Genomic DNA, 26,092 nt, shown 5'->3' on the forward strand with positions numbered 1-26,092 from the left:
TGAATACGTAAATAAATTTAGGAAGAATTGTCATTTTTTGTCATATTGGCTCAGCCTACCCATGAGTAGTGAATAATTTTCCAGTGGTTTAGATCCAACTTTATTTTGTGAAATGTGTTTTATAATTGTGTTCAGATAGTTCCTGGATTTGTCTTGGAGTATTTTATATTGTCTGCAGTTATTTTAAATTTAATTTCTCTTTCTATATTTTGTAGTTGGACTTTGTTGGCAATATATAGAAATGCTGATAATTTATGTGGGTTTATTTTATATCCTGAAACTTTGCTAAAGTTGTTAATTATTTCAGCTAGTTAAAATATATTTTCTTGATGCCTTTTCTCTTTGCTACATCACAGTCCTTTCAGTCTCTCCCTCCAGGTTCAAGTCAAGTCAACCAGCCATCCTAACCAGCCAATGTCAGGCACTGGGCTAAGCTCTTAGATTACAAATATAAGCAGAAAGAAAGATAGTCCCTGTCCTCAAGGAACTTGAATTGTCATGAGGAAAAGTAACACAGAAAAGGAAGCTGAAAAACCAAGGTGGGGAGAAGAGAAAGGTAAGAGAAAGGGGGATTGGTAGAGAAAATCCAGAGAATCAGGATTTGAGGCTGGGGAGGAAGGAAGATCTCACTGGCCTGGATATTCTCCTTAAAATGGAGGTTCTGGGAAGACCTAGCCAAATGGAAGAAGGGCCTAAAGGGATGGAGTGTTATTCCAGGGTGAGGAAGTCTCTGTGGCATGGTAGAGAAAGTCCAGAGAGTTAAAAGTGGAATGTGGAAAGGAATGAAAGCTGAACTTTCCCTTGTGATAAAGAAAAACAATTATGCTAAAACAACAATTCAGGAACCAAGTCTGACAATATATGTAGTATTCCATCCTAAAAGTCCCTCACTTCTCTGTTATGAAGAAATATGCTTTTATTTATTTTTTTAATTCATTAATTTATTTTTAGTTTTCAACATTCACTTCCATAAGATTTTGAGTTTCAAAATTTCTCCCCCTCCCTCCTCCCCAAGACAGCCTGCAAATCTGATATAGGCTCTACATATGCACTCATATTAAACATATTTTCACATTGGTCATGTTGTAAAGAAGAATTAAAATGAATGGAAGGAACCATAAGAAAGAAGAAACAAAATAAAACAAATAAAAAAAGAGAGCTTCGGTCTGCATTCAGACACCATAGTTCTTTCTCTGGATGTGGACAGCATTTTCCATCATGAGTCTTTTGGAGTTGTCTTAAATCCTTGCATTACTGAGAAGGGCTAAGTCTATCAAAATTAGTCATCTCACAATGTGGCTGTTACTGTGTACAATGTTCTCCCGGTTCTGCTCACTTCACTCAGCATCAGTTCACATAAGTCTTTCCAGGTTTTTCTGAAGTCTGCCTGCTCATCATTTCTTTTTTCTTTCTTTCTTTCTTTTTTTTTTTAAGGCAATTGGGGTTAAGTGACTTGCCCAGGGTCACACAGCTAGGAAGTGTCAAGTGTTTGGTCTGAGTACAGATTTAAACTCAGGTCCTCTTGACTTCAGGGCCGGTGCTCTATCCACTGCACCACTTAGCTGCTCCTGCTCATCATTTCTTATAGCACAATAGTATTTTTTTACATTCACATATCACAACTTGTTCAGCCATTCCCCAATTGATGGGCATCAATTTTCAATTCTTGGCCACCACAAAAAGAGCTCCTATAAATATTTTTGTACGTATGGGTCCTTTTCCCATTTTTATGATCTTTTTGGGATACAGACCTAGTAGTGGTATTGGTGGGTCAAAGGGTATGTATGTACAGTTTTATAGCCCTTTGGGCATAGTTCCAAATTGCTATCCAGAATGGTTGGATCAGTTCAAAACTCCACCAACAATGCATTAGTGTGACTGGAATGTAGAGGGCATGAAGAGGGATAATGTGAAATAATAATAGAAATGTAGGATGGAGCCAGATTTTATTTTATTTTTTTAAAAGAGGTACAGATTTTTATTTTTTTATTAATTCATTTTGAATTATCAATAATCACTTCTATAAGCTTTTGAGTTTTAAATTTTTCTCCCTCTCCCTCCCCACCTCCCTCCCCTAGATGGTACGCAATCTGATATAGGCTATACATATATATTCCTATTAAACATATTTTCACATTAGTGATGTTGCAAGTAAGAATTAGAACCAATAGGAAGAACCACCAGAAAGAGGAAACAAAACACAACAGAAGAAAAAAATAGCAAATAGTATGCTTCAATCTGTATTCAAACTCCATAGTTCTTTCTTCTTTGTGGATAGCATTTTCCATCACGAGGCCTTTGGAGATGTCTTAGATCCTTGTATTGTTGAGAAGGGTTAAGTTTATCAATATTAGTCATCGCACAACATGGCTGTTACTGTGTACAACGTTGTCTTGGTTCTGCTCACTTCACTCAGCATCAGACCATAAAAGTCTTTCCAGGTTTTTCTGAAGTCAGCCTGTTCATCATTTCTTATAGCACAATAGTATTCCATTACATTCATATACCACAACTTGCCCAGCCATTCCCCAATTGATGGACACTCCCTTAGTTTCCAATGCTTTGCCACCACAAAAAGAGCTTCTATAAATGTTTTTTTTTTCCTTACATATAGATCCTTTTCCTCTTTCTTTGATTTTCTTGGTGTATAGACCTAAGTAGTGGTATTGCTGGGTCAGAGGGTATTTTCAGTTTAATAGCTTTTTTAGCCATAGTTCTATGACATACCTGCCATTAATCTTTTTTTTTTTTTTGTCAACTTCTCCAATCTGATGGGTATGAGGTTGAATCTCAGAGTTATTTTAATTTGCATCTTCCTAATGATTAGTGAGTTAGAGCACTTTTTCATGTAGCCTATTGATAATTTAGATTTTTTCCTTTGAAAACTACCTATTCATATACTCTGACCACTTATTAATTGGGGAATAGCTCTGATTCTTATAAATTTAAAGTTCCCTATATATCTTAGAAATGAGAATTTTATCTGAGAAACTTGCTGCAAAGATCTTTTCCCTCTCACTTGCTTCTCTTCTAATTTTTGCTGCATTGATTTTCTTTCTTTTTTCGGGAAGGGGCAGGCAATGGGGTTAAGTGACTTGCCCAGGGTCACTCAGCTAGTAAGTATCGAATGTCTGAGGCTGCATCTGAACTCAGATCCTCCTGACTCCAGGGCCAGTGCTCTACCCACTGTGCCACCTAGCTGCCTCAACATTGGTTTTCTTTGTGTAACATTTAAAAAATTTTATGATCAAAATTGTCCATTTTATCTTTTGTGACCCTCTTTTTCTCTTGTTTGGTCATGAATTCTTCCCCTATTCTTAGATCTGACAGATAATTTCTTCTTTGCTCCTCTAATTTGTTTACTATATCAGCCTTCACGTTTAAGTCATATACCCACTTGTAGTTTCTCTTGTTATATGCTGTGAAATGTTGATCTACACCTAATTTCCTCTAGACTGGTCTCCATTTTTCCCAACAGTTTTTTTAAAATTTAATAGTGAGTTTTTATTGCAATAGCTGGGAACTTTGGGTTTATCAAACACCAAGCTACTATCCTTTTTGCTTCTATTTATTGTGCACCTAATTTATTCCACCAATCACCTTCTCAATTTCTTAATCAATATCAAATTGCTTTGATGATTATTGCATTATGGCTATAGTTTTCCTAGTATTTGAACCAACCTAACATTACTGTTATAACTCTAGCCTGGTCATGGCATATCATCTTATTGCTGTAGTCTCCTTACTAATATTTTACCTTAAATTTTTGCATCAATATTCACTAGGGATATTAGTCTTTAGTTTTCTTTCTCTGTTTAGACTTTTGCTGGTTTAGGTATCAATCAACCAATAAACATTAAGTATCAGACACTATGCTAAGGTACTATGTACCAGATGCTGTGCTAAGTGCTAGGGATACAAAAAGAAGCAAAAAGACAGTCCCTGCCCTCAAGGAGCTTACAATCGAATGACTATATTTGTGTCATAGAAGAAATTTGGCAGGATTGCTTCTTTTCCTATCTTTAACAGTGTATATAATATTAGAACGAATTGTCCTCTAAATGTATAATAAAATTTGCTTGTTAATCATCTGATCTTGTGTTTTTTCCTTTGGGAGTTTGATTATGGCTCATTAAATTTTTTGTCTCAAATTAGGTTAGTTAAGTCTTCTATTTCTTGTTCTATTCATCTGAGCATTTTATATTTTTGTAACTATTAATCCATTTCATTTATGCTTTCAATTTTGTTAGCATATAATTGGATGAAATAGTTCCTGATACTTTCTTTTATTTCTTTTCCATTGGTTGGGAATTTACCTTTTTTATTTTTGATACTAATGATTTGAGTTTCTTCTTTTTGTTTTCTTAAATCCAATTAACTAATGGTTTATCTATTTTATTGTTTTTTTTTAAAAGCTCCTAATTTTGCTTACTAGTTTGTTGGGTTGTTTTCAATTTTGTTAGTCTCTTCTTTGATTTATAGGATTGATATTTTGGTATTTAGTTGGGGTTTTTAAATTTTTGTTGATTTTTTAGTTTATTTAGTTTTGTTGATTTTTTAGTTTATTTAGTTGCATGCCCAATTTCTTGATTTGCTCTTTCTTTTATTGATGAAAATGTTTAGAGATATGAAATTTCTGCTAAGGACTTTTTTGACTACATCCCCCAAATTTTGATATGTTGTCTTATTGTTATCATTATCGTTAATGAAATGATTGTTTCTATTATTAGTTCTTTGACCCACCCATTCTTGGGATTGTTATTTAATCTCCAATTAATTTTAATTAATTCTTCAATGTCTTTTTATTGAAAATAATTTTTATTGCATTGTGATCCATAAAAATGAGTTTAAGATTTTTGCTTTTCTCAATTTACCAGGTTTTCACACCCTAATACATGGCCAATTTTTGTGAAGGTGCTATGCACAGCTATGAAATATGTATATTCCTTGGTACCTAACTTTTCCAAAATTCTATTCAGGTCTTTCAGTTATTTTTTTGGTTAGATTTACCTAGGTCTGAGAGGCACAAATTGAGGTTCCCCACTATTATAGTCTTACTGTCTATTTCTCCTCATAATTCATTTATTTTTCCTTTGAATATTTAGATGATCTGCCATTTGGTGCATTTGTTTAATACTACTATTAATTCAAGACTTTGTGGGGGTGGTATGTGGGATGGAGCTTATCTCTACTTCCTGCTACTCTGCCATCTCTCCTTTTAGGAAGATTATTTTGGCAAATGTTCAAATGACTGATCAGAGAGGACAGAGACTAGAAGTAGAGACATCATTTAAGAGGCCAGTGAAATAGTTCACACAAGAGGTAGTAAGGGCCCAAACTAGGTCTTGTGGAGACAAGGGGACAGATATGAGATAGTTTGTGGTAAGAGAACTGACAATTGATTAGATATGATGGTTGAGGGAGAGGGATAAGTTGAGGATGGCTCTGAGGTTGCAGACCTCAGGGACTGGAAGGATGATAGTGACCTCAGTACAAATGGGGATGTTTGGAAGAGGGGCAGATTGAGGGGAAAAATTAATGAGCCCCATTTTGGACATGTTGAAATTCAGACACCAACTTGCCATCCAGGAGGACATTTTTAGTAGGCAGTTTGTGATGTAGGATTGGAGTTTATGAGAGAAAATAGAGCTGGATATAGAGATGTGGGTGTCATCTAGATAGAGATGATAATTGAACCCATGAGAGCTGATGAGGTCATTGAGAGAGAATACAGAGAACTGAGGAGGGCTCAGGACAGAGCCCTAGGGGACATCTCCCTTAGTGCATGGGAGAGGATGAGCCAGCAAAGGAGACAGAGAAGTTAGACAGGAAAGAAGTGAACCAAAAGACAGTAGTGTCATGACAGCTTAGCCAAGAGAAATTATCTAGAAGTGAGAGGTATTAATTTATCTACAGAGTCAGATGCTGCAGAGACAGGTCAAGAAGGAAGAGGACTGAAAAAAAAACCATTGGATTTAGCAATCAAGAGATCATTGGGTAACTGGAGAGAGCAGTTGCAGTGGGGCAGAAAACTAGAAAACTAGTGAGTGAGAGGGGAAGATGTAGCAAGTGTAAATGATTTTTCCCCCTGGGAGTTTGGCAATGAAAAGGAGGAAAGATGAGATATAGGATGATAATGTCAGGGTATGGGTATATGTATGCATGTGCAAGGATGTGTTTAGGGAAATAATGTCTGGGGTATGTGTGGTGGTGTTTGTATATGTGGAGAGATTGAGCTGTGAATTTAGGGTGTCTGTATATAGAGATGCTATATGTGTCTGAAGTGTGTTGAGTATATTGGGAGTTGGAGAGATTGGTGTGTTTGCGCATAAGTGTAACTAACTGTGTACGGAAAAATTGTGTAAGTGTGAACACATGCAGGGTGAGATTAGCTGTGTTTGGGGTATATGTGTACATGTTATATGTGTGCACCTACATGGGGAGAGATGGGTCTGTATGCTGCAACCCTGACCAGGGAGAAGGCAAGGGAGTCACGTTTTTCCATCCATGAAGGGGGAGAGGAGGCCTCAAACACTGTGGGGGAGGGGATTGGAAGGTTCTAGGGAGGTTCTAGGCCATGATGGAGGAGGATATAGTGTCCAGGGAAGGCTGGGGCATAAGGAAGACAAAGGAGAGACTACTGGTATACTGCAAAGGCTTAGGGGTTGGAGGTAAGGGCTGAAGTCCTTTCCCTGGAGTATCCCCTCTGGCATTACAGGGGAAAGCTGGGGAGAGACGCCCCAAATCCTAGGGTCTGATCCCATCTGCCTTCTCATCCCCTGCAGATTTCCTCTTGCATAGCCTTTCTCACACATAGCTTTGTTTCCCTTCCCTACTCTCCCTCCCATCCTCTAGTGTCTCTTTTCCTGAGGGGTGGGGAATGGGAGGATTTAATTTCTCATCTGCTGCATTTCTGGGGTCTTCCGGGGACTCCTGCTGCTCTCAGCAGCTCTGACCTTTTTATAGGGCTACTTCTGCTGCTTCTGTCTCACTGCTCAGCAGGACACCCCTGAGGGAGGCTGGCAGTCCCTGCAGGCTTCAGTGACCCCTTCTGCCCAGTGCCAGCTGCGTGTGGTCCTCTTCTGTCTGTGAGAGGCCCAGCCCCTTCTGTTCCACCCTATACCTGAGTGATCCCCGGATTCTCGGTTGCCCCTTTGCTGCCCACCTGATGGAGGCAGCCAAGCCTGAGATGTTCAAGCTACTCCTGCTGGTACAAGGATGCTCAGGCTGGATGCATGGCCCACAGAAATCCACAGAGTGAAGTTCCCTAGGGGAGACAGAGAGGTTTAATGGGAAGAGCACTGACTTTGGAACCTTGGAATGAAATCCTGGCTCTGCCATCAGCTATGACATTGGTCAAGGCACTCCCTCCCTCTCTGGGCCTCAGTTTCTTCATTTGTAAAATGAGGCAATTAGATTAGGTGGGTTTTATAGCCTATCCTCATGATGGTTCCTATATAGATGATACCTCGCTTAATAGTGCACACACAATGCATTCCTCTGTTTAGGGGGTTAAGTGACTTCTTTACCGTCACACAGCTATCAGAGCCAGGACTCAAACTCTGCCCTCATGACTATGATTCTCTTCTCTCTGGTACTTAATTTTCTCCTCTGCAATCTGGGGATAATTTTATTTGTATTAACTAATTTAGCTTTGTGAACCTCAAAACACTATAGAAATGGGAGTTATTTTTACCATTTCAGCCCTGAGGCAGGGAACAACCCTGCTGACTGGATTGTGTGTGTGTGTGTGTGTGTGTGTGTGTGTGTGTGTGCGCGCGCACACACACTTACACATGGTTAGCTAGGTTTCTTGGGGGGGGTCCTGGTCACTGCCATGCTCCCCTCTCACCTCCCCCACCCCAGGAGTATGACCATGCATCCAAAGTGGACCAGTTTGTAATGCGATTCCTCCTTCGAGAGACAGTGGATCAGCTGCAGGCCCTGCAGGGCTCCCTGGAGGGAGCCTCCGACACACTTGAGGGCCAGATGGGTGACCCTCGGTAAATATGAGAAGAGGGCCCAACGTGGAAATGGGGGTTGGGCAGTGCTGGAAAAGGGGGGGAGTCCAAGAGGGCAGCAGAGACAAAGGAGAAAAGGAAGAGACGGCCGAGCCAGTGAAAGAACCCTGAGTTTGTAGATAGAAGGCAAGGTTTCAAATTCTAGTTTCATACTTCCCTGGGCAAATCGCTTAAGCTCTTTGTGCCTTATTTTATCTCTAAAATAAAGGGGGAGTTTGCTAGGTGATGCAGTGGATAGAGCACTGGCTCTGGAGTCAGGAGGACCTGAGTTCTTACTAGCTGTGTGATCCTAGGCAAGTCACTTAACTCCAATTACCTCTAAAACCCCCCCACCCCTAAAGTGAAGGGGGTTAGGATGGCTGATCTCTAAGGTCTTCAACAGTTCCAAATCTTATGATTTTATGATGACAGTGGGGCAGAGAGATTGCAACGGTCTGAGAAAGAGGTAGATCCCCAGTGGGAGGATGAGGGATGTCCCCGGGAAGCTCAGGGTTCAGGGAGCAGGGGGCTCTGGGGACCACCTTGCATTGGCAGCTGCTGTCCTTTGGGTCCATCAGCCAGTATCCAGGGCTAGGGAGCAGTGGCGGACTCAGACATCTGGGTCTCATGCCTATTCCCTGCAGGATGGATGTGCCCATGCAGAAAGTGGAAGAGTCAGGTCGGCCTCGGGCTGGCAGGAGGTCTGGGCGCCGGGCCATGCGGAGCATCTGCCTGTCGCCGAGCACCCTGGATTATGGAATTCTGAATACAGGTGGGTGGGCCTCGGAGCTGTAGCCTCCTCAGCACACACTGGGGAGGTTCTTTTCTCAGGCTTCTTCTCTCTCCTTTAAAGTACCTCAGGTTTTGTGCTAAGCCAGAGGGTGCAGGCCTATGCTACCTCTGAGGTCCCTTGGCCTGAGGAAGAAGGGGGCAGCTGAGAAGAAGGAGCAGGGGATTGGGGGGGGGAAGATTGCCTGGGAGGGGTGAGAGGCCAGGCCTTCAAAGCCCCTCTTCCGTCTCCTTGGCACATGCAGGGCAATGTGTGGAGTCTGACAGTCAGTGGACGGTGCAAGTGAATCGTTTACAGCAGCTCATAGACCAGTTGGAGTGTAAGGTACATGGCCCCCAGGGTGTGGCTCAGCTCCAGGCCCACTGTTCCCAGCTCTGTTCTGCTCAGTGAAAGGCATCCTCGCCCCTCTCTACCTGCATTCCAGAGGCAGCTAAGAAGGCCTGGCATGAGCCTACTCAGGAAGCTGGCAGAAGCCAGGCAGGAGTCCCAAAGAGAAGTCCCAGAAAGGTGGCAGGGTCTGCCCACCATCCCAAAGTCAGAAAACCCCAGAACTAGAAGGGGCATCAGTCTTTCCTGTACATGGGCAGGAATCCTTTCTTCACAGTATCCCCCAAGTGGATAATCATCCCTCATCTCCTTGAAGGCTCAAGTGAAGGAGAATTCACTCTCTTTCCAAGGCAGTACCTTTCCTTTTTGGATAGATCCATTAAAAAAATTTCATCCTCCTTGTATTGCCTTGAACCCTGGCTCTCAGTAGCTTCCTCAACTTACCCACCCTTCCACCTACCCTTGGCTCTTCATTCTGTCATTCAGGGTCAAGAACAATTCTAATCCTTAAGCTCTTCATATACTTGTACATAGCTATTATGGCTCTTCCCTCCCTCCCCCAATCCCAGCCCCATCACCTCTTATCTGGTTCCTTCAGATTCCTACCTACCCTGTCTTTTGGTCCCTTCACCTCTTCTAGCCTCAACCCTGCTTCCCATCACCTCTCTCCTTAGCACACCCTGAGGCTGGAGCCCTTAACAGAAGCCATAGTTTGCAAAGCAACTGACTCGGTGAGTACTTCAAGGAGCAGTTCCCAAGTCCCAGTATGGCAGATCGGGTGGGTATAGAGGCTGAGGCTCTTCATGCTTCCAGAGGCCTCTGGTCCACAGGTATAGGTGACATTCTTGGGAATGGCTTGATGTTCAATCAGGTCATACAGCTACATCCTTAGTTAGCCCCATATCCCAATCTAAATCTTTTTTTTGGGCTAGGCAATGGGGTTAAGTGATTTGCCCAGGGTCACACAACTAGTAAGTATTATGTGTCTGAGGCTGCATTTGAACTTAGGTCCTCCTGAATCCAGGGCCAGTGCTCTATCCACTGCACCACCTAGCTGCTCCCCAATCTACATCTTGAGACTCCATCTCAGGATTCCCACTACTTGACTCAAAGAATCACAGAATTGGAAGGGACCTCCATGGTTCTCCAGTCCGACTCCAATTTATTCATGACCGAGAATGTCCTCTTCAAGGATTTCCTCGGGGTACAGAGTTGCGAATCAGAAGTCCAGGCTCTGCCACTAACTTTCTGATGGATGCTGGACAAGTGATTCCCCATTCAATGAGTCAAGCCTTTATTAATCACCAACTGTGCGCCATCTACAAACCACATATAAAATACATGACAGTTCTTTCAGCATCTACCTCATAGGGCTATCATCAGGATCTAATGAAATAATTGATATAAAAAGGCTTCGAGTAGCAGAAAGCCCTGGTAGGTGCCCACAGGCCTTTCTGATTACAACATATTGGTATTTTGAGGCATTATGGGGCACTGCATTTACAGTCAGAGAACATGGGTTCAAGTTCTATCATTCCCTAGCTATGTGAACTTTGACCAATCCCTTCTCCTCCATCAGCCTCCCCTTTTGTACAATAGGAGGCAGAACTACATGGTTCCTGACATACACAGCTCTAGATGTAGGCTTTTATGGTTCTACAATCCTATGAATGGACAGCGTGTAGGCTTCCTTTCAGCTCTAAATCCTTTCAGACCAAGGCATTTGGTTGTAGAATGAGAGTAATGACGGCTACTATGTGCCCAGGAAGGAAGGATAAAGGGAGAGCCTTGAAGTGAGGCCGACTTTGTCTGACCCTTAACCTCACAGTACTTCCGAAGCTCTTGAAATTGGGATGAGATGCTGATTTGCATGAGTGGAGGGAGTTTCCACACTAGAATTCCCTTCTTAGCCCGTTTCAGTCAACTAACCTAGTGCCCTGGGGCTTCATTCTCAGGGGTCCCTCCCTACACTGGGCACCCTCTCTCATTTCAGGCTGTCCCTAATAAGGACAGGACTGTGTGTTTCTAAGCCTCTACTTCCCTAGGACCCTCCCGGACACAAGGTCCAACCCACAAATCAGTCACTTAACAAGAACAATAGATAGAGAACCAGGACTGGAGTCAGGAAGACCTGAGTTCAAGTCCAGCCTTAGACACTTAATAGCTATGTGACTCTGGGCAAGTCAATTCACTTCTGTTTTCCTCAGTTTCTTCAACTGCAAATTGGGATAATAATAGCACTTACTTCCCAGGGTTGTTGTGAGGATCAAATGAGATAATAATTGTAAAGTGCTTAGCACAGCGCCTGGCACATAGTAGGTGCTATGCAAATGTTAGCTATTATTATTGCAAGTTTAGTTAATGTCAGAGTCAGAATTCAAATCCATTTCTTCTGAACCCCAAGTCCAGGGCACTTTGCCACTGCCTCTCACTGCATTTTTTTAACAGGCTGTGCTCCCCTACCTAACCTGAGTAAGGTTGGAGGGACTGGCTCCTTTAAGAGTTATAACTAGGGTGGGGCAATGGGGCTTTGTCTCAGGGCACTGAAAATGAAGTAAGAGGGGGCATACTTTCTCCCCATTGTGATTCAGACCACACCTTGTACTTTGAGCTCCTCTGTAAACATGTACTGTTAGGTCCTGTTATCTTAACCAGTCCTGGGCCACCCCACCCTCCGCCAAGGTCCTGTTGCCCTGGCATTCCTCTCCTAGAGAGTGCCCTCTACTCAACCCCTGTGGGAATGTGGGATGGATTCTCTGGGGGACAGGCCACCCCTTCTCCTGGCATAACCGCACTCCATAGTTGGAATATCTTCTCATTTTTGCTCCTTCTCTGCACTACCCCCTTCGCATTACTGCCCTCGCCTCACCTACTGGTTTGGCTTCAGTATTATTCTTTATGGCCCAGCCTCCCTGACCCGTGCATTCTTTCAGACACAGGCCTAGGCTGTCTCAATGCTCTTCTCTACTGGAGAGGATCGACATCCCGTCCCTTCCACGCCCCTGGCCTGGCGGGATGGATGATGCTCCTTTAGAAGTGACTCGTTTAGAGTCTACAGCGTGCCTTTTCCTCTCTCGACAGCACATCCTGGTGGCGCAGAGGCAGATCTCGGTGACCAACAATGCCTTGCAGGATTTCCAGCGTGCTCTCTGCTGCTATACAGATTTCACCAGTGCCCACAGCAGCTGTCTCCAGTGAGTCCCCCTGGCCTGAGCTGAGGGCAAAGGTCTGGGAAGCCTGAGATTAGGGCCAGGGCGGCACAGGAGGGAGTCCTTCAGACTCAGCGACCTCCCAGGGCCAGAGCAAGATGAAGCGAGAGGGGTATCAGGGAAGTTTGGAGCTAGGCGGCAGCTGTCCATCAGCTGCTGCTGCTGCTGGGGCCCTGAGCCCGGCAGGGAGCTGACGGAGGGAGAGGATTCTGGGAGAACCGACAGCCTCCACGGTCCGGCTGTTTGTCTGCCTGTGCATGCATGGTTTGGTCCCTTCCAGCGTGTCGGCGCAGAAGCTGCTGGGTGAAGCCACTTTCATTCTGTTTGAGTTCTGGAAGGACGAGGCCTCCTGGAAAAGGTAAGTGCTCATGGGGCTGGAGGGAGCTGAAGGGGACTTTTTCTACGCTCTCAGGGAGGCAGGAAGGCACAACGGAAAGAACGTTGGCTCTGGACTTAGGGGCCCTGGAGTTCAATTATACTATCCGCGTGACCTTGGCCAAGTCACTTAATCTCCTTGGGTCTCAGTTTCTTCATCTGTTGAATGGGGAGTTGGACTAGATGTCCTTTGATGTTCCATCTGACTCTAGGTCTGTGATCCCATCATTTTTTTTTTTGGCCAGGCAATGGGGTTAAGTGACTTGCCCAGGGTCACACAGCTAGTAAGTGTTATGTGTCTGAGGCTGGATTTGAACTTAGGTCCTCCTGAATCCAGGGCCGGTGCTCTATCCACTGCGCCACCTACCTGCCCCCCATGATTCATCTTTTGGGGGGCATAGGTACAGGGCTTGTGGTCCAATCTTGGGCTGGTAGGACCGGATAAAACCACCTAACCCATGTTCCTCCTCACTGCTCTGGCTGCACATCCCTCAATGTTCCACAGTCACTCACAGACAAGCTATTCCAAGGCCTTCCAGAGAGTTCTCATTGACCACCTGCAGACCCCAGAGGTCCTGACCACCATGCTCTTTCCAGGTGAGACAGCTCCCTGTCCCCCTAACTCTCAATCCCAGACCTTTGCATGTTACCCCCAATATTCCCAGTACACAGACTACACGGAAGGGAACAGTGTAAAAGTAAGACAGGAGAGGGGTTAAGTGGGATCAGATTGTGGAGGGCCTTGAATGACAGCATCAGGAGTTTGGCATTTCGTATAGATTCTTAGAAACTTAGAGCTAGAAAGGGCTGAGAGATCATCTAATGCCTCCTTCCCCCATGTTACTAATGGGAAAACTGGGCTTAGAGAAGGGAAGGAATTGTTCAAGGTCGCAGGGAGTTAGGAGCAGAGTTAGCATTAGACTTCAAGGCTCTTCTTACCCTAAGGGGTCTATCAGAGTTACTGAGCAGGGGCATGCATGGCACTGATGAGGGAGAAAACAGGGGAGGCAGGGCTACTAATGGTAGTACAGAAGAGACGTGATGAGAATGGGAAAGAATGTGGGAGAGATTTTACCATTAGAATCAACACGACCTTAAGAATGAGGAAGAAGGAAGGGCCAGAGACAACGGGAAGGTTCTGAGCTCAGGATGCTGTTGGCTGTTTCTCTGGGTGGGGACTCCCTTCTCTTCCAGAACGCTGCCTCGTCTGACCCTGACCCTAACTCTAAATTCATCTCCCTTGGTGCTTTGGCTTGTCACAAAGTGGGAACTCAGCAGGGGGACCCAGGAAGATGGGGTCTGACCCCAACTTTCCTTTTCCAGCCTCCTGGTGGATCATGAACAATAACTGAACCCTGGGCCAGCCCCTGGTCTCAGGACGAAGGGTGCTTCAGCCCAACGTTGCCCCTTATCCCAGGAGCCCTGCAGGACTCAACCGAGATTATAGCCTTGGCTCTGTGTGGGCTTCACAGAGCTGGAGAGTGGGAGGAGCCCACTGTCTGGGACAGCGCGTCTCCCAGCCCAAGCTGCTGCCTTTCCGAAGCCCTCCTCCGAGCCACCTTGAGCAGCAACTCCATCTGTCCCAGCTCCCAGGCTGCTCACGGTGGTGGGTTTCCATACTGCACAGGCAACTACCTATGTGGGGTGGGGGGGTTTCTCAGCGGCAGCATGATGCAGAAGAGAGCTCAGGGATTGGAGGTAGGTGTCTTGGGTTCTAGATCTGGCCTTGTTACCTCGGGTTGGTTACTTCCCTTCTGTGGGCTTCGGTTTCTCAATTTATAAAATGGGGAGCAGGTTGAATTTGATGATTTATAAGGTTCTTACGGCTGTCTGATGCCTTCTTCACTGAGGCAGAAGGTGACTCTCCATAGCTTTACTCGGGGCTTAGAAGGGTGACTGAAGACCTTGGTGGGGACTGGGTCATCTTCTACTAGGCCATGAGGTAATACCTGCTGGGGAGGTCGGAGTGGAGACTTGGCTTTTGCCCACAGGCTGCAACTGGAACCGCCTTGCTGCGTAGTATATGTATGTGTGTGTATAGTGGTGGCAGGGGGGAGGGGATGGGCTCTAATTTGCATGCAATTTGCATATACTTTGCATGTCCATGTACCACCCACATGCGGCTATCTTTAGGATACAAGTAACTGCATGAATAGCAGTAACATTGAGGACTTGAGTCCTGGAATAGGAGCCCATGATGACCTTGTACGCTGGCTCCCACTTCACCTGCAATAAAGGTTCCTGTCTCACTTCCTAGCATCTCTTCCATTTTCTTCTTCCAGGCTTCATAATCGAGGCGCTGCCTCACCCCAGCCTGACCTTGATTTCACTCACAGAGGGGGTCCCAAAGCCAACTTGCAGCTGGGGGGCCTAGAGGGAGAGGCTGGTTTAGAATCTCAGGGCCCCAGGATGCACATCACCCAGGTCCTTTCTCCAGCACAAGCGAAGCTTTGTCAGCAAGTGGCTGGGAGAGGCAAGGCTCAGGGAAACTTCAGCTGTCTACCTTTACACCACCCCTGTGGGGCTGGGCCTGGGTGGGGGTGGGGGTGCAGGGGAAGAGGACCCCTTCTTTGCACATTTGTGGCCAGTGTCTTCAGTGACTATCCATGGAATGCCCATGCACTGGGGCAAATCCTGGTCATGCACCCACAGAGCTTGAAGGCTTTCCCCGCCGGAGGGCAAACGGGGACTAGGGCAGCTGTGCAGGCCAGGGACTGGATCACTTCTGAAATGGGGATGGTAATAGCTGGTCAGAGTGGTGGAATCAATAGAGGTGAAGGAGTCAATTCTTTCTTTTTTTTGGCCAGGCAATATGGTTAAGTGATTTGCCCAGGGTCACACAGTGAGTGTCAAGTGTCTGAGGCCAGATTCGAACTGGGCGAGATGACCCTGAAGGTCCCTTTCAGGTGATCTTCCAAAAGCACACGTCTAAACATTTCGCTTGCCTGACAAAGAAGCCTCTGTCCGTCTCTCCTGACTCCAAGGCCGAAGCTCTGTCCACTGTGTCACCTACCTGCCCTGAAGGAGTCAATTCTTAAAAGGAATGATCCTTTCTCTTCCAACTGGGCAGGGACAGTGTCTCAGCATCCAGAAGAGAGCAAGTTAAAAACAAAGATGCTAAGTTCATAAGGATGACTGAAGATCTGTTCGAGCAGAAAGCTGAATGAAGCTCCCAACCTGGAAATCAAGAGACCTGGGTTCCAGTCCCCATTCCACCACCCCTACCAGGTTGTGGGAGCATCTTGGCAATTAGGGTGTTGGACTTACTGAGCAGTAAGAGGCAGAGAAAAGGCCTGTATTTGGAGACCAAGAACCTGGGGTAGAATCCTGGACTTGTTGCTTGTTATTTGTGTGACCTTGGGCGAGTCACTTTAACTCTCAGGGTCTCAGTTTACTCATCTATAAAACGAGGTTGGACTTACTCAGCAAGCATTTACTAATGCCCACTATATGTGAAGCACTGTCCAGTCTCTGCCCTCCAAATGGTTACATTTCATTGGGTCAGAGGGGTGTGAGAAGCAACATAAAACTCAGATGTGTCTACAATAATAGCTAGTAGTTATATAACGCTTTTAAGCTTTGCACATTATCTCATTTAATGTCACAAAATATTTACAAGGTAAAATAATTTCTAGGGGCAGGGGTACTGGTGACTGCCTTGTAGGTGTTGTCCTTTCAACTGAATTTTGAAGGAAGCTAGGGGATTTTGAGAGGCAGAGGTGAGGGTTCCAAGTATGGGTTATAGCATGCGCAAAATCACCAAGAAGGGAGATGGAATATTATGTGTATGAAGAACAACGACATGTGTAAAGAGGAGAGAAATACCCAATCATCCTGGAAAGGTAGGCTGGCACCTGACTGGGTAGGGCTTGAGATGCTTAATGGGAGTTAGCTTATATTTTATCCTCAAGACAAGAGAGATTGATGGGGGCTTCTTTGACAGGCAAGTGAAATGGTTAGAAATGTTCTTTTGGAAGATCGTCTGAAAGGGACCTTCAAGGTCATCTAGTCCAGCTTCCTGTGTCAAGTCCAGCACACTGTGTTTTGGGAGCCCTGTGGAGGCTAGATCAGAGATCAGAGCCTGGATGTCCTCTACGGTGAAGGCCCTTGAGCTCGATCCTTTCTAGTTCTGAACTATGATGTCCAAGAAGCCTCCAAGCTGTAGTGAGGGCCCATGACCACCAGGGGATGCTCCAACTTGGCCCTGGCCCGCTGCGCTCAAAAGAAACAATGAACCTCTGTTCCTCTAAATCCCCAGAGACTCTTCCTGAACACTCTTCCTCATCCTTGGGGCTGCTAAGGTCTCCAATGTATTTTTCCCGAGGGGCTAAACAGGACATAGGTTCAAGGGTTCAGATAAACTCCCAGGGTGCAGACCCCATAAAGGGCTCAAGAAGCTTGTTTCCCCCTTTTCTTCTATCCCTCAGGTCTGCCTGAATGTTCTATTAGACCTTTCATTCCCTGCCGCCTTGGCCTGCCCTCTAGTTCCCATGTTTAGATCCTTTCTCTCCAAAGAACAGAATACGAACTTGTTGGATGGGGAGGGGGAAGGATGGAGCCTGTGGAGACTGCATGCTCCCTGTTGCTCTGATATCTGGAACCAGGGCAGAGCACACAGCCCAGCTCCCCACTGGACCCCTTTATCCTCCAACCAAAATTCTCTAAGGACCAGAAGCACAAAACCAGACTGGAAGGCCCAGAGAACGAGCCCAGTTTTCCTCCTTCCTATGTGGAAGGTGCTGGGGAAAGAGTTAGCTCCTGGAGTTGATCTTTCAGATACAGGAAATCTAGTGTATAAAAAACTCCAGATTTACACTTGATACCTTGGTTTGGATTCCCACTCTGCTACAGGCCCTTGGGTGAATCAACATCTCAGGGCCTCTGCGTCAGTCCCCTCATCTGTAGATGATTTCTGAGGTTTCTCTCAGCTCTCTGCAATTGTACATAAGGAACTGTATCTCAAGCAGAACTCAGAATATCCAGGGAGAGGGGTCTGAGTGAGGCCTCAGATCCTCGGCTGGCTCCTGCAAAGTCACACCATCTCTGCACCTACATCTCAACTTCAACCCTACAGATAAGAAAAAGCGTTAAGACTCAAGGAGAGGATTGGGGGTGGTGGGGGAGAAGGAAGAAAAGGTATCCAGATGTCCTCTATTTCTGTCTCCATGCTGGCCAAGGATTAACTCAGCAAGATGTCTACATTCCTTATGCAAAGATCTCCTCTGCTCTGAAGCCTTTGCTGCCTACCCATTGCACACAGAGTAAAATTTAGACTACTCAGCCTGGCATTCAAAGCCCTCCATAACCCGGCAGCATGCTACCTTTCTGGCCTGATTTCCTATTACTCCCCTCTATATAACATTCTCCACTTCAGACAAACTGCGTTACTCCCCGCCCGCCCAGCCCATGTTCTCCTACCTTGGTGGTTTATTCATACCATTGCCTCTTGGCCTGTTGAATGAATTTCTGCCTATTTTTTAAAGATGAACTCAATGGCCACCTGCACCAAAAAAGGTATTCCTCATGCCCCTGGTAAGTTCTCTTGCACATCCCACCTCCCACCTTCAGACCTTTCTCTCACTCTGCTTTGCAATTCTCTAACAGTGATCATGTATCACTGCATATAGTAGCCCAAAAGTCTCAGTGGTTTTAAGCTTTAATAACTTAAGCCTGCCCTAAAATGTCAGGGGTACCCTGTACTACGATTTGCATTGTGTCTGCCCCCCTCCCCCAGTTCGATTGTAAGCTCCATGAAGACAGGGACCATGTCCTACCTAAATCCTGTCTACCAGTGCCTAGTGCAGTGTTCTGCACACAGTGATAACAACTGATGAATTTCTATAGTACTTTAAAGTTTACAAAGCACTTGGCATATATGATCTCATTTGAGCTTCACAATGACCCTACAAGGCAGGTATTATTGATATTTACAGATAAGGAAACTGAGGCCCAGAGAGACGATAAGTCACCAGCCCACAGTCACAAAGCTACTAAGTGTCAGAAGAGGGATTTGAATTTAGTCCTGGCTCTAGGTTCGTGCTAGGCTGTTGTGTACGGGACAGGAGTCACCCAGGAGAAAAAAAGCTGCTGCCCTGCTTCTGGGCTGCCTGGGGGAGGGAGAGGTTTCTCTGTGAGGCTGTTTGTGCCCCTGCCTTGTGTTAGAGTCTGGCTAGTGTCCTTGGCATCTCCCTCTGGGGCATGACACACTGCTTTTGCCTTCCAGGGCCAGCCTGGGGAGGGAAGGCTTTGGAGGGGGTGAAGGGCGAATCACCAGTGCCAATGAGCTTTTCCCCTCCCTTCACAAAATAGCTTGGAGCCAGAAAAGGAATATAGCCTTTTATTGACTACTTAAAGTAGAACAAACTAAATACATATTTAACAATTTTGGTTCCTTTATACAAGACATTAAATAAGTTATGCACGGAATTAAGTAACGACAAAAAAAAATTTGCTATTTGGGTTAAATGGCAAAGAAGATAGAAAACAATCCACTGTCCTCTCCTCAGTCCTGTGGTTTTATCCCAATCACCCTCTCTTAAGAACCACCACTGGGGGCCGTTGGCACACCTCTTATTTACATTCCTATCACACCTCAGACATGGAACCACTTTTGTTGCCTCCCCAGAACCTTGGAACGCCAGCGTGTGAGACAATCCCTGCCCTGGCTGAGGCCCTAGGAGACCAAGGGCGCCCTCTTGGACAACAACACCTTTTGCTGTTTCTCTGCTGCTGACCTCGCCCTTTCCACATTTCCCACAGCTGTGATGGGTTTTCACCCAGAGAGAGACGGACAGATGGACAGACACACACAAGCACACCTATTTGGTTTGAGAAATACATTGCAATGCAACAGGGCGTATGGGGCGGATGTGGGTCTAACAGTGGCCTCTTGGAGCAACGGGGAGCACCATTTACAGGGAACACGCTAGCACCTGGTCAACCTCCCTGACTCCTCCCACCTTATCAGTTTCGTCGTCTTTGGAAATGGGCATTAGGGTAAAGTCTTTGTTTTCACTGAATCAGAGCAAGCAGAGACCTGAGAGGTCATCCCCAACCTGGTGCAGGAACCCCTCCTACAGTGACCAGTGGATGGGCATCTAGCCTACTTGAATACTTCCAGTGACTGGAGGCTCACTATTCAAAGCAAGGCAATTGTTCCATTCTTGGATGGCTGCTCATTTTTTCTTATATTGACCTCAAATGTTCTTCCCTGCGACTTCCATCTATACTTCCTCATTCAGGCCTCGGGGCCAATAAGTCCTTGGATTCCTTTTCGTTAGCCACAAAAAGGCATCAATCATATGCCGCCTCCTACTCCCAACCAAAGTCTTCTCACTCCCCAGGCTAAACATCCCCAGTCCTTTCAATAGAATGTGATTTCATGTCCTCTCACCACCTGAGTTGCTCAGTTCTTGACACGCTCTAGCTTGTCAATGCGGTTTCCAAATGGAACAATATTCCCAACGGGGTCTGACTAGGAAGGTGGGCAGCAGGACTGACCTTGCCCTCATTCTAGGCACGACACCTCTGGACGTGGAGCTCAAGATTGTGATAGCTTCTTTAACTAGCCATGACACACTGCTGGTTCATCCTAAAGCTTCTTGGTCTTTCTCACCTGAACAGCTGTTGGTCTAAACACCCCCAATTCTGTATTTATGTAATGGATTTTTTGACCTAAATACCTAAGTTTTTGCACTGGTCCCTGTTAAATTTCAAAGATTAGCCTATCTTTTGAAACCCACTGAAAATCTTTGTATTAGAATTTTTAATCCCCCTACATTAGCTATACCTCTCAGCTTTTCAGGTGGCTTCACAGTAGATAAACAAGGCCTTTATTAAAGCCACTGATAAAAATGTTAATGAGGACAGTGCCTTGTGACCATCACTAGAGACCCTTCCCTCCATACTTAACTTGAACCCATTAATTCTTGCTCCTTGAGTCCAATTGTTCAACCAGCTCTGAGCCTGCTTAACTTTGCTATTATTACCTAAACCCTGCCTGCCTCTCCATTGTCTCCACACGGATACTCTGTGATGGCTTGGCTGAAATCCAGATGAAGCCCTATATGCACTGAGAAGGACAAACAGGCATCGCCCTTCCTCTCATAGGCAAGGACGAGCACTGACTATTGACCAAGAAGCCCTGGGGTTCACTATAAAATACAGAAAATGAGAGTGGAAGCAATCTTGTTATCCTATACTTTACGTTTTGTGTTATTATCCTTTCTCTAAGCATAGCTTTTTTTACCCAATATAACTTGCCCTTTGAATATACTAGTGTTATTTTATAGCAACTTTCTTCAGAAAGTGAATGGTTATTTTGTTTTCTAAGTTTGGACTAATCATTGCTGGGTTTTCTTAAAGTGAAGTATACCTGATTCAATGATGCTCCCGATGTGAAACATTTCTTCTCTCTCCTCTCTCATCCGTTCCTTTGTGGGGTTGAAGTATCACTTGTCTCTTCTTTGTGGAGATGTCAGTCCAGGCCTGGGTTACTCACTGCGATGGGAGTAAATCTTTGGAACCCTCTTTGTCTTTTGGGCAGGAGACCCTTCTGATCTACTAGATGCCTCCCCTAGCTCGTGCTGACCACCCGATCCTGTCCAATAGACAAGATGTGTATGGTGGGCCCTCTTAGGTTCCTTACTATGTGCTCCTGTATTGACCCCGTAATGCTGGCCACACATTTCAAGGTGGGGCCTTGCACGTGGGAGAGAATGTATTGGTCTAAGTTCCACTGAGCCCACCAGAAGACACAAGGCTCAGCTACTTGTAAACGGTGAGAGGCTCGTAGGACCAAGGGCATTTTCCCTAAGGAGCTCAGCGTTCTCTCTCTGCCCCAATTTCAGCTTAGGCAGCCATGACAGGCTGGCTATTAACAATGTGCTTTTCTCTCTTTTCCATAAGATTTTCCTCAGACCCCCCAGGGCAGGAGGAGCCCAGAGGAAATTTCTTGCATCAACAGGGCAGCTGTGGGAGAGAAAACATTTTAAATAAGTAGAATGTAAACCCCTATTAAGAGTCAGTACCATTTTTTCCCCCATTTTGTCTGTGTTGTCCTAGGCCCTAGCACCTAGGAGACAATTAGTAAATACTCACTGGATTGGACTGTTTGATAAAGCACCATGTAGCCTGTGGATGGTTAACAAGACAGATGAAGGATGTTTTAAGTATCTGAAAGCACAGAAGCTGGAGAAATCTTTCTGGACGTGGCACATGCTTCCTTTATAAAACAAAAACAAAAACCAAAAAAAACCCAAAACACCACCAACAAAACAAAAACCAAAAAAAACCAAACCCAAACCTAGGGCCTCACTTTGAGTGGCTAGGCAGGTCCCATGTGCCAGGCTGCGTTAATCCCAGCCTTCTTTGCTTCACATCCTGTGCGAGGTGATACCATATCCAGACTCACAGGCACGTCAGGAAGAAACCTGGGGACCTGGACAAGTATGACCTGGGACATACAGCTAATATTCCAGTCCATGGAGCTCTGCACATTGGGGTCTGCGGTTTCTAAATGTGATAGTCATAGTTTCGGCCAACATGCTTGGAGAGAGTGGGCTAACAATAAATTCAATTTCTCTCTCTCTATTGTGCTCACTCTTAAAAAAAAAAGCTGTTTCTATAGAAATATAAAAGGGATTATCTTCCATGCAGTGGAGAAGATATTCTTTGCATAGCCCAAAACAAATTAAAGATCAGGACACATCCTCCTCATGGTCCCAAACTGCACCTCGGCAGCCAGTGAGAGGGAGGCTCTGGCCCAAACTGAGCAGGGATAACTAATGTCCATTCATAGAAATCATAACTAATGTGTTTAATGAAACATTCAGCTCCTCCTCCCCCTCCTCCAGGTCTGAGCCAACCCTACATTGGGCTCTGGGAGCAGGTCAGAGTGCAAGGGGTGGTGGCTTATCTCCTTGTGGAAGGTCCTGTCAGGCCTCCAGCCCGACAGTGTGGCTCAATGACTTAAGCAGCTTTGGGGGTCACATTCGCCCCAGCCGCTCAAATTGGGATCCTTGGTGCCCGCCAGGGACATACGGGTGAGAACACCGTGCCCTAAACCGGCAGTGTGTAGCGGGTTCCCATCACCAGATGTCTTTAAAGAAAATGCTGTTACGTTCACTGGTCAGGGACACTGCAGAGTAGCTTCCTGGTCAGCTACAGGCTTGGGTAGCTAGCCTTTGAGGCTCCTTCCAGATCTGAATTGTTGTTCTGTGACCGATTCTATTCCACAGAGAAAGTGCTCTGGGGAGCTTGTGGGCTAGGCAAGATAGAGAAGGGGCCTAAACCATCGAAACCTTGGAACAAAGGCGCTCAGGACTGAGGCAAGGAAAGGGGAAGCTGGGGCCCGGGGCTGCTTGAGCTAGTGATCTGAAATGAAGAAAGTGATGCAATGGTCACCACCTCCATGCACGGCGGCTGGATAGCCCGTGCACGAGAGGAAAACACGGGAAGCCTCAGGAAAGCCATGTTTGGCCAGCAAGACTTTGGAGAAGCCATCAGTCTGCCCTGGGGAAGCTGCTGGTCATCTTGTCCCCCAGGGAACATGACAGAGAATGAAAATAGCTGTCTCTGTCCCCTGTTGCCTGCTCTGATGAGACGGTGTGTGCCAATGGTTTGACAAGTGCGTGTATCCACTGAAACCGCTGCCTTCTTGTGGTAGCCCAAGGGGCTGGTTGTGGCGGTAACAAAGTGACCACAAAGGAGCCAATGACCAGCCCCGCTCAGAGTCCGTTGGTGTCTATGGCCGTCACCGAGGCAGGGGTCGAGGACCGTGAGGTGGCCGCAGAGGTCTTGTCCAGGGCTGGGCTCAGCCCTCCGTCGGCAGCTTTGGTGACAGAGACGCGGCCGCTTGGGGGGAGGAGCGGTTTGCTCTGACTGTGGGGCCCCTGGCCGCAGATGCGGTGGTGACGCTCCCAGTCCTTGTGCTGGCAGAAGGAGCCACAGTACCGAGCAATGTTGCAGCCGCTGCAAGTCTCGCTGGCTTTGCGTCCACAGTTCCAGCAGCTCTGAAAGACAACAAGCTTGTTTCCATGAGTCAAGGTGGGCAGACCGAGGTAATACAGTCTTCCGCAAAGCCAAAAGCTAGACAGAGAAGACATCCTGCTCTTCTAAACCAAAGGAGATGAGCTTAGACTCTGAGCTCTTTCCAGGTGCCTCTCTGGCTGTCCCCCACTCCTACTGTCCTGATGGTGCTGCATGGTCATTCAAGAAACATTAAGAGCCTACTGTGGGTCAGCCCAACATGCTAAGCACTGGAAAAGATGCTTGTCCTTAGAGGAACCCAGGCATGGCTGGGGTGGGAACCCATGAGACAGACACTCTGACAAACTAGGTGTACCTGCCTCTGCAGCCATGAGCCCCCCACACCCATGGGACTCTGTGGGAAGCCCTACTCGGCCCCAGCAGGGATCAGCAGGGCGTGGAAAGGGGGTCAACACTACAGCACCTTCATCCTACCACAGGAAGCGGAAGCTGTGGGACCTGGGTTTGGGGAAGAATAAAAGTAACACTAGTCACTTTGAAAGTAGGTGTGAGAATAACGGACAGGGAAAGTCTCCTTAGGGCTCACTCTAACTAAGGGAGGGTCTGAAGCAATATGGTCTAGTGGATAAAAAACTAGCCTGAGATTCAAGAAGACCTGGCTGGGTTCCAGTCCTGCCTCTCCCACACATACTGCCTGTGTGAGCCTGGACAAGTCACTTCAGAAGCTGCCACTCTTCATCCCTGGAACAGGGCTTCCAGAGCCACGCTCCCCAACTGGTCTAGACCCGTGATCAACCCCGCAGAGAAACAGGATCTGCTTCCCTTGTGGCCCTGCACTCAGAACACGTAGTACTCCATCGGGTGCTTTCTATGAGCTCCCTCTGTGACTGTCGCACACGTTCCAAGCTGAGCCTCAAGGCTAATGAAGCTAGGTGAGGCTGGGGATGAGGTGGCTGAATCCCCCTCCCTGCCCTGCCTTAACCAAACACCCCTCCTCACCCTGAGAAGCCCATCAGCTGGTGAACCAGCCAACGGGACTGGCTGGGAATAACCCAGGGAGTGGGACCAAATGTGGGGCTCCATCAGGACGGTGCCACTTGAAGTTTGCAAGGAAGGGAAGAAGCTATTTCCTACTACAGCTGTGGTGCATGAGCCGAGGAGCGGGAGGCAGCTCTCCGGGCAACAAGTGAGGAGGGCCTCAGGAAAGTTCCAGAGGGCAGCAGGCACTCTTAACGGAGCAGGGCTTGGGGCTGCCGGAAAACACAGCTGAAGCAACCGAAGGCTATTAAAATCGGCTAGGCTTAACTCCTGGGAGGCCGAGGAGGACAAGGCTGCCTCAGGCTTTACCCTCTGACCAGCTGATATCCCAGGGGTTCTCTGGTCTGGGTCAACAGAGCTGGACTCCAGAAGAAAAGCTTTGGGCCTACGGAGAAGTATTCAAGTCAGTAGGACCAAGAGCCTTCACAGCTCCTCCATTCAGCTACAGGGAGGCCCGAGAACGGCACAGGTTTGAAACCACTGCAATTTAGCCTAAACCTCTATTATTATGAACATCATTCTTATTATTTTAAACCATCGTTAGCATCATTATTATTATTAACAATAATATTGCTAGCATTTATGTAGGGTTTTAAGGTTTGCAAAATGCTTTACATGTGCTAACCCATTTGTTTCTTGCTACAACCTGGTGAGGAAGGTGTTTTACTATTATTCCCATTTTACAGATGAGGAAACTGAGTCTTAAAGAGGCTAAGTGAGTTGCCTAGTACTACAGACTTATTAAGTACCTGAGGGAGGATTTGAACTCAGGCATGGCATGCCTGATTCCAAGTCCAGCATTTCACCAACTATGCCAATTAATTTCAGCTTGTCTTTTTTTTTTTTTAAAAGAAAAACCCCACCACATTCTGCATTACAGATGTTTAGGAGCATGGATTTTACAGTCAAACAGGACTTTTGGGATTAAGTAATCCTATCCCCTTTACTTTGCAGGGGAGAAAATGGAGGCAGTGTTAGCTGAAGTGTGACTTCTCTAAAGCGGCACAGGGAACAAAGCTGAAGGGCTGCAATTGGAAGCCAGGCCTTCTGACTAAAAAGTCAGTGCACCTTCCACTACTCACTGAAAAAGGGAACAAAACAGCGACAGGATCCCTGCCCAGAGCAGCTTCTACACACAGGAGGAGAGGCCACCCAGGAGCTGGAGGGGTAAGAAGAACTGCCTCTGTCTCCCCATGTTGTCAGGTGAGTCTGCTCCCTTCTTCAGCCTCTTCTCTATCCCTCCCCACTGCCCATGGCTGACAAGATGTGGGTGCAGACAGACAGAGAAGGCATCCTGATGGCAGGCCAGAGGGCTCTCTCTGTGGGTCAGGGGCGAAGGGAGGGGTCTCAGACCTGCTGACTTA

The 26,092-nt window shown here is 46.4% G+C and overlaps 2 protein-coding genes across 4 annotated transcripts in view; one reads left to right on the plus strand and one right to left on the minus strand.

Moving 5' to 3' along the window:
• Window positions 1-14,950, plus strand: part of NECAB3 (N-terminal EF-hand calcium binding protein 3) — a 34,102-nt gene extending 19,152 nt beyond the window's left edge. The window contains exons 6-13 of the mRNA XM_027867238.1: window positions 7,867-8,003; window positions 8,645-8,772; window positions 9,035-9,114; window positions 9,792-9,848; window positions 12,199-12,311; window positions 12,607-12,684; window positions 13,207-13,298; window positions 14,025-14,950. Coding sequence (XP_027723039.1) covers window positions 7,867-8,003; window positions 8,645-8,772; window positions 9,035-9,114; window positions 9,792-9,848; window positions 12,199-12,311; window positions 12,607-12,684; window positions 13,207-13,298; window positions 14,025-14,053 — 714 coding nt within the window. The 3' untranslated portion in view covers window positions 14,054-14,950. The remainder of the gene's footprint in view (window positions 1-7,866; window positions 8,004-8,644; window positions 8,773-9,034; window positions 9,115-9,791; window positions 9,849-12,198; window positions 12,312-12,606; window positions 12,685-13,206; window positions 13,299-14,024) is intronic.
• A 4,089-nt stretch (window positions 14,951-19,039) lies between these two features.
• CBFA2T2 (CBFA2/RUNX1 translocation partner 2) overlaps window positions 19,040-26,092 on the minus strand; it is a 166,973-nt gene continuing 159,920 nt past the window's right edge. For all 3 annotated transcript variants that reach the window (XM_027867234.1, XM_027867233.1, XM_027867235.1), the window contains one exon: window positions 19,040-23,713. In XM_027867234.1, the coding sequence (XP_027723035.1) occupies window positions 23,429-23,713 (285 nt within the window). In that variant the 3' untranslated portion in view covers window positions 19,040-23,428. The remainder of the gene's footprint in view (window positions 23,714-26,092) is intronic.

Source organism: Vombatus ursinus, unplaced genomic scaffold (genome assembly GCF_900497805.2).
Source record: "Vombatus ursinus unplaced genomic scaffold, bare-nosed wombat genome assembly UNPS02014785.1, whole genome shotgun sequence".
Taxonomy (NCBI): Eukaryota; Metazoa; Chordata; class Mammalia; order Diprotodontia; family Vombatidae; genus Vombatus; species Vombatus ursinus.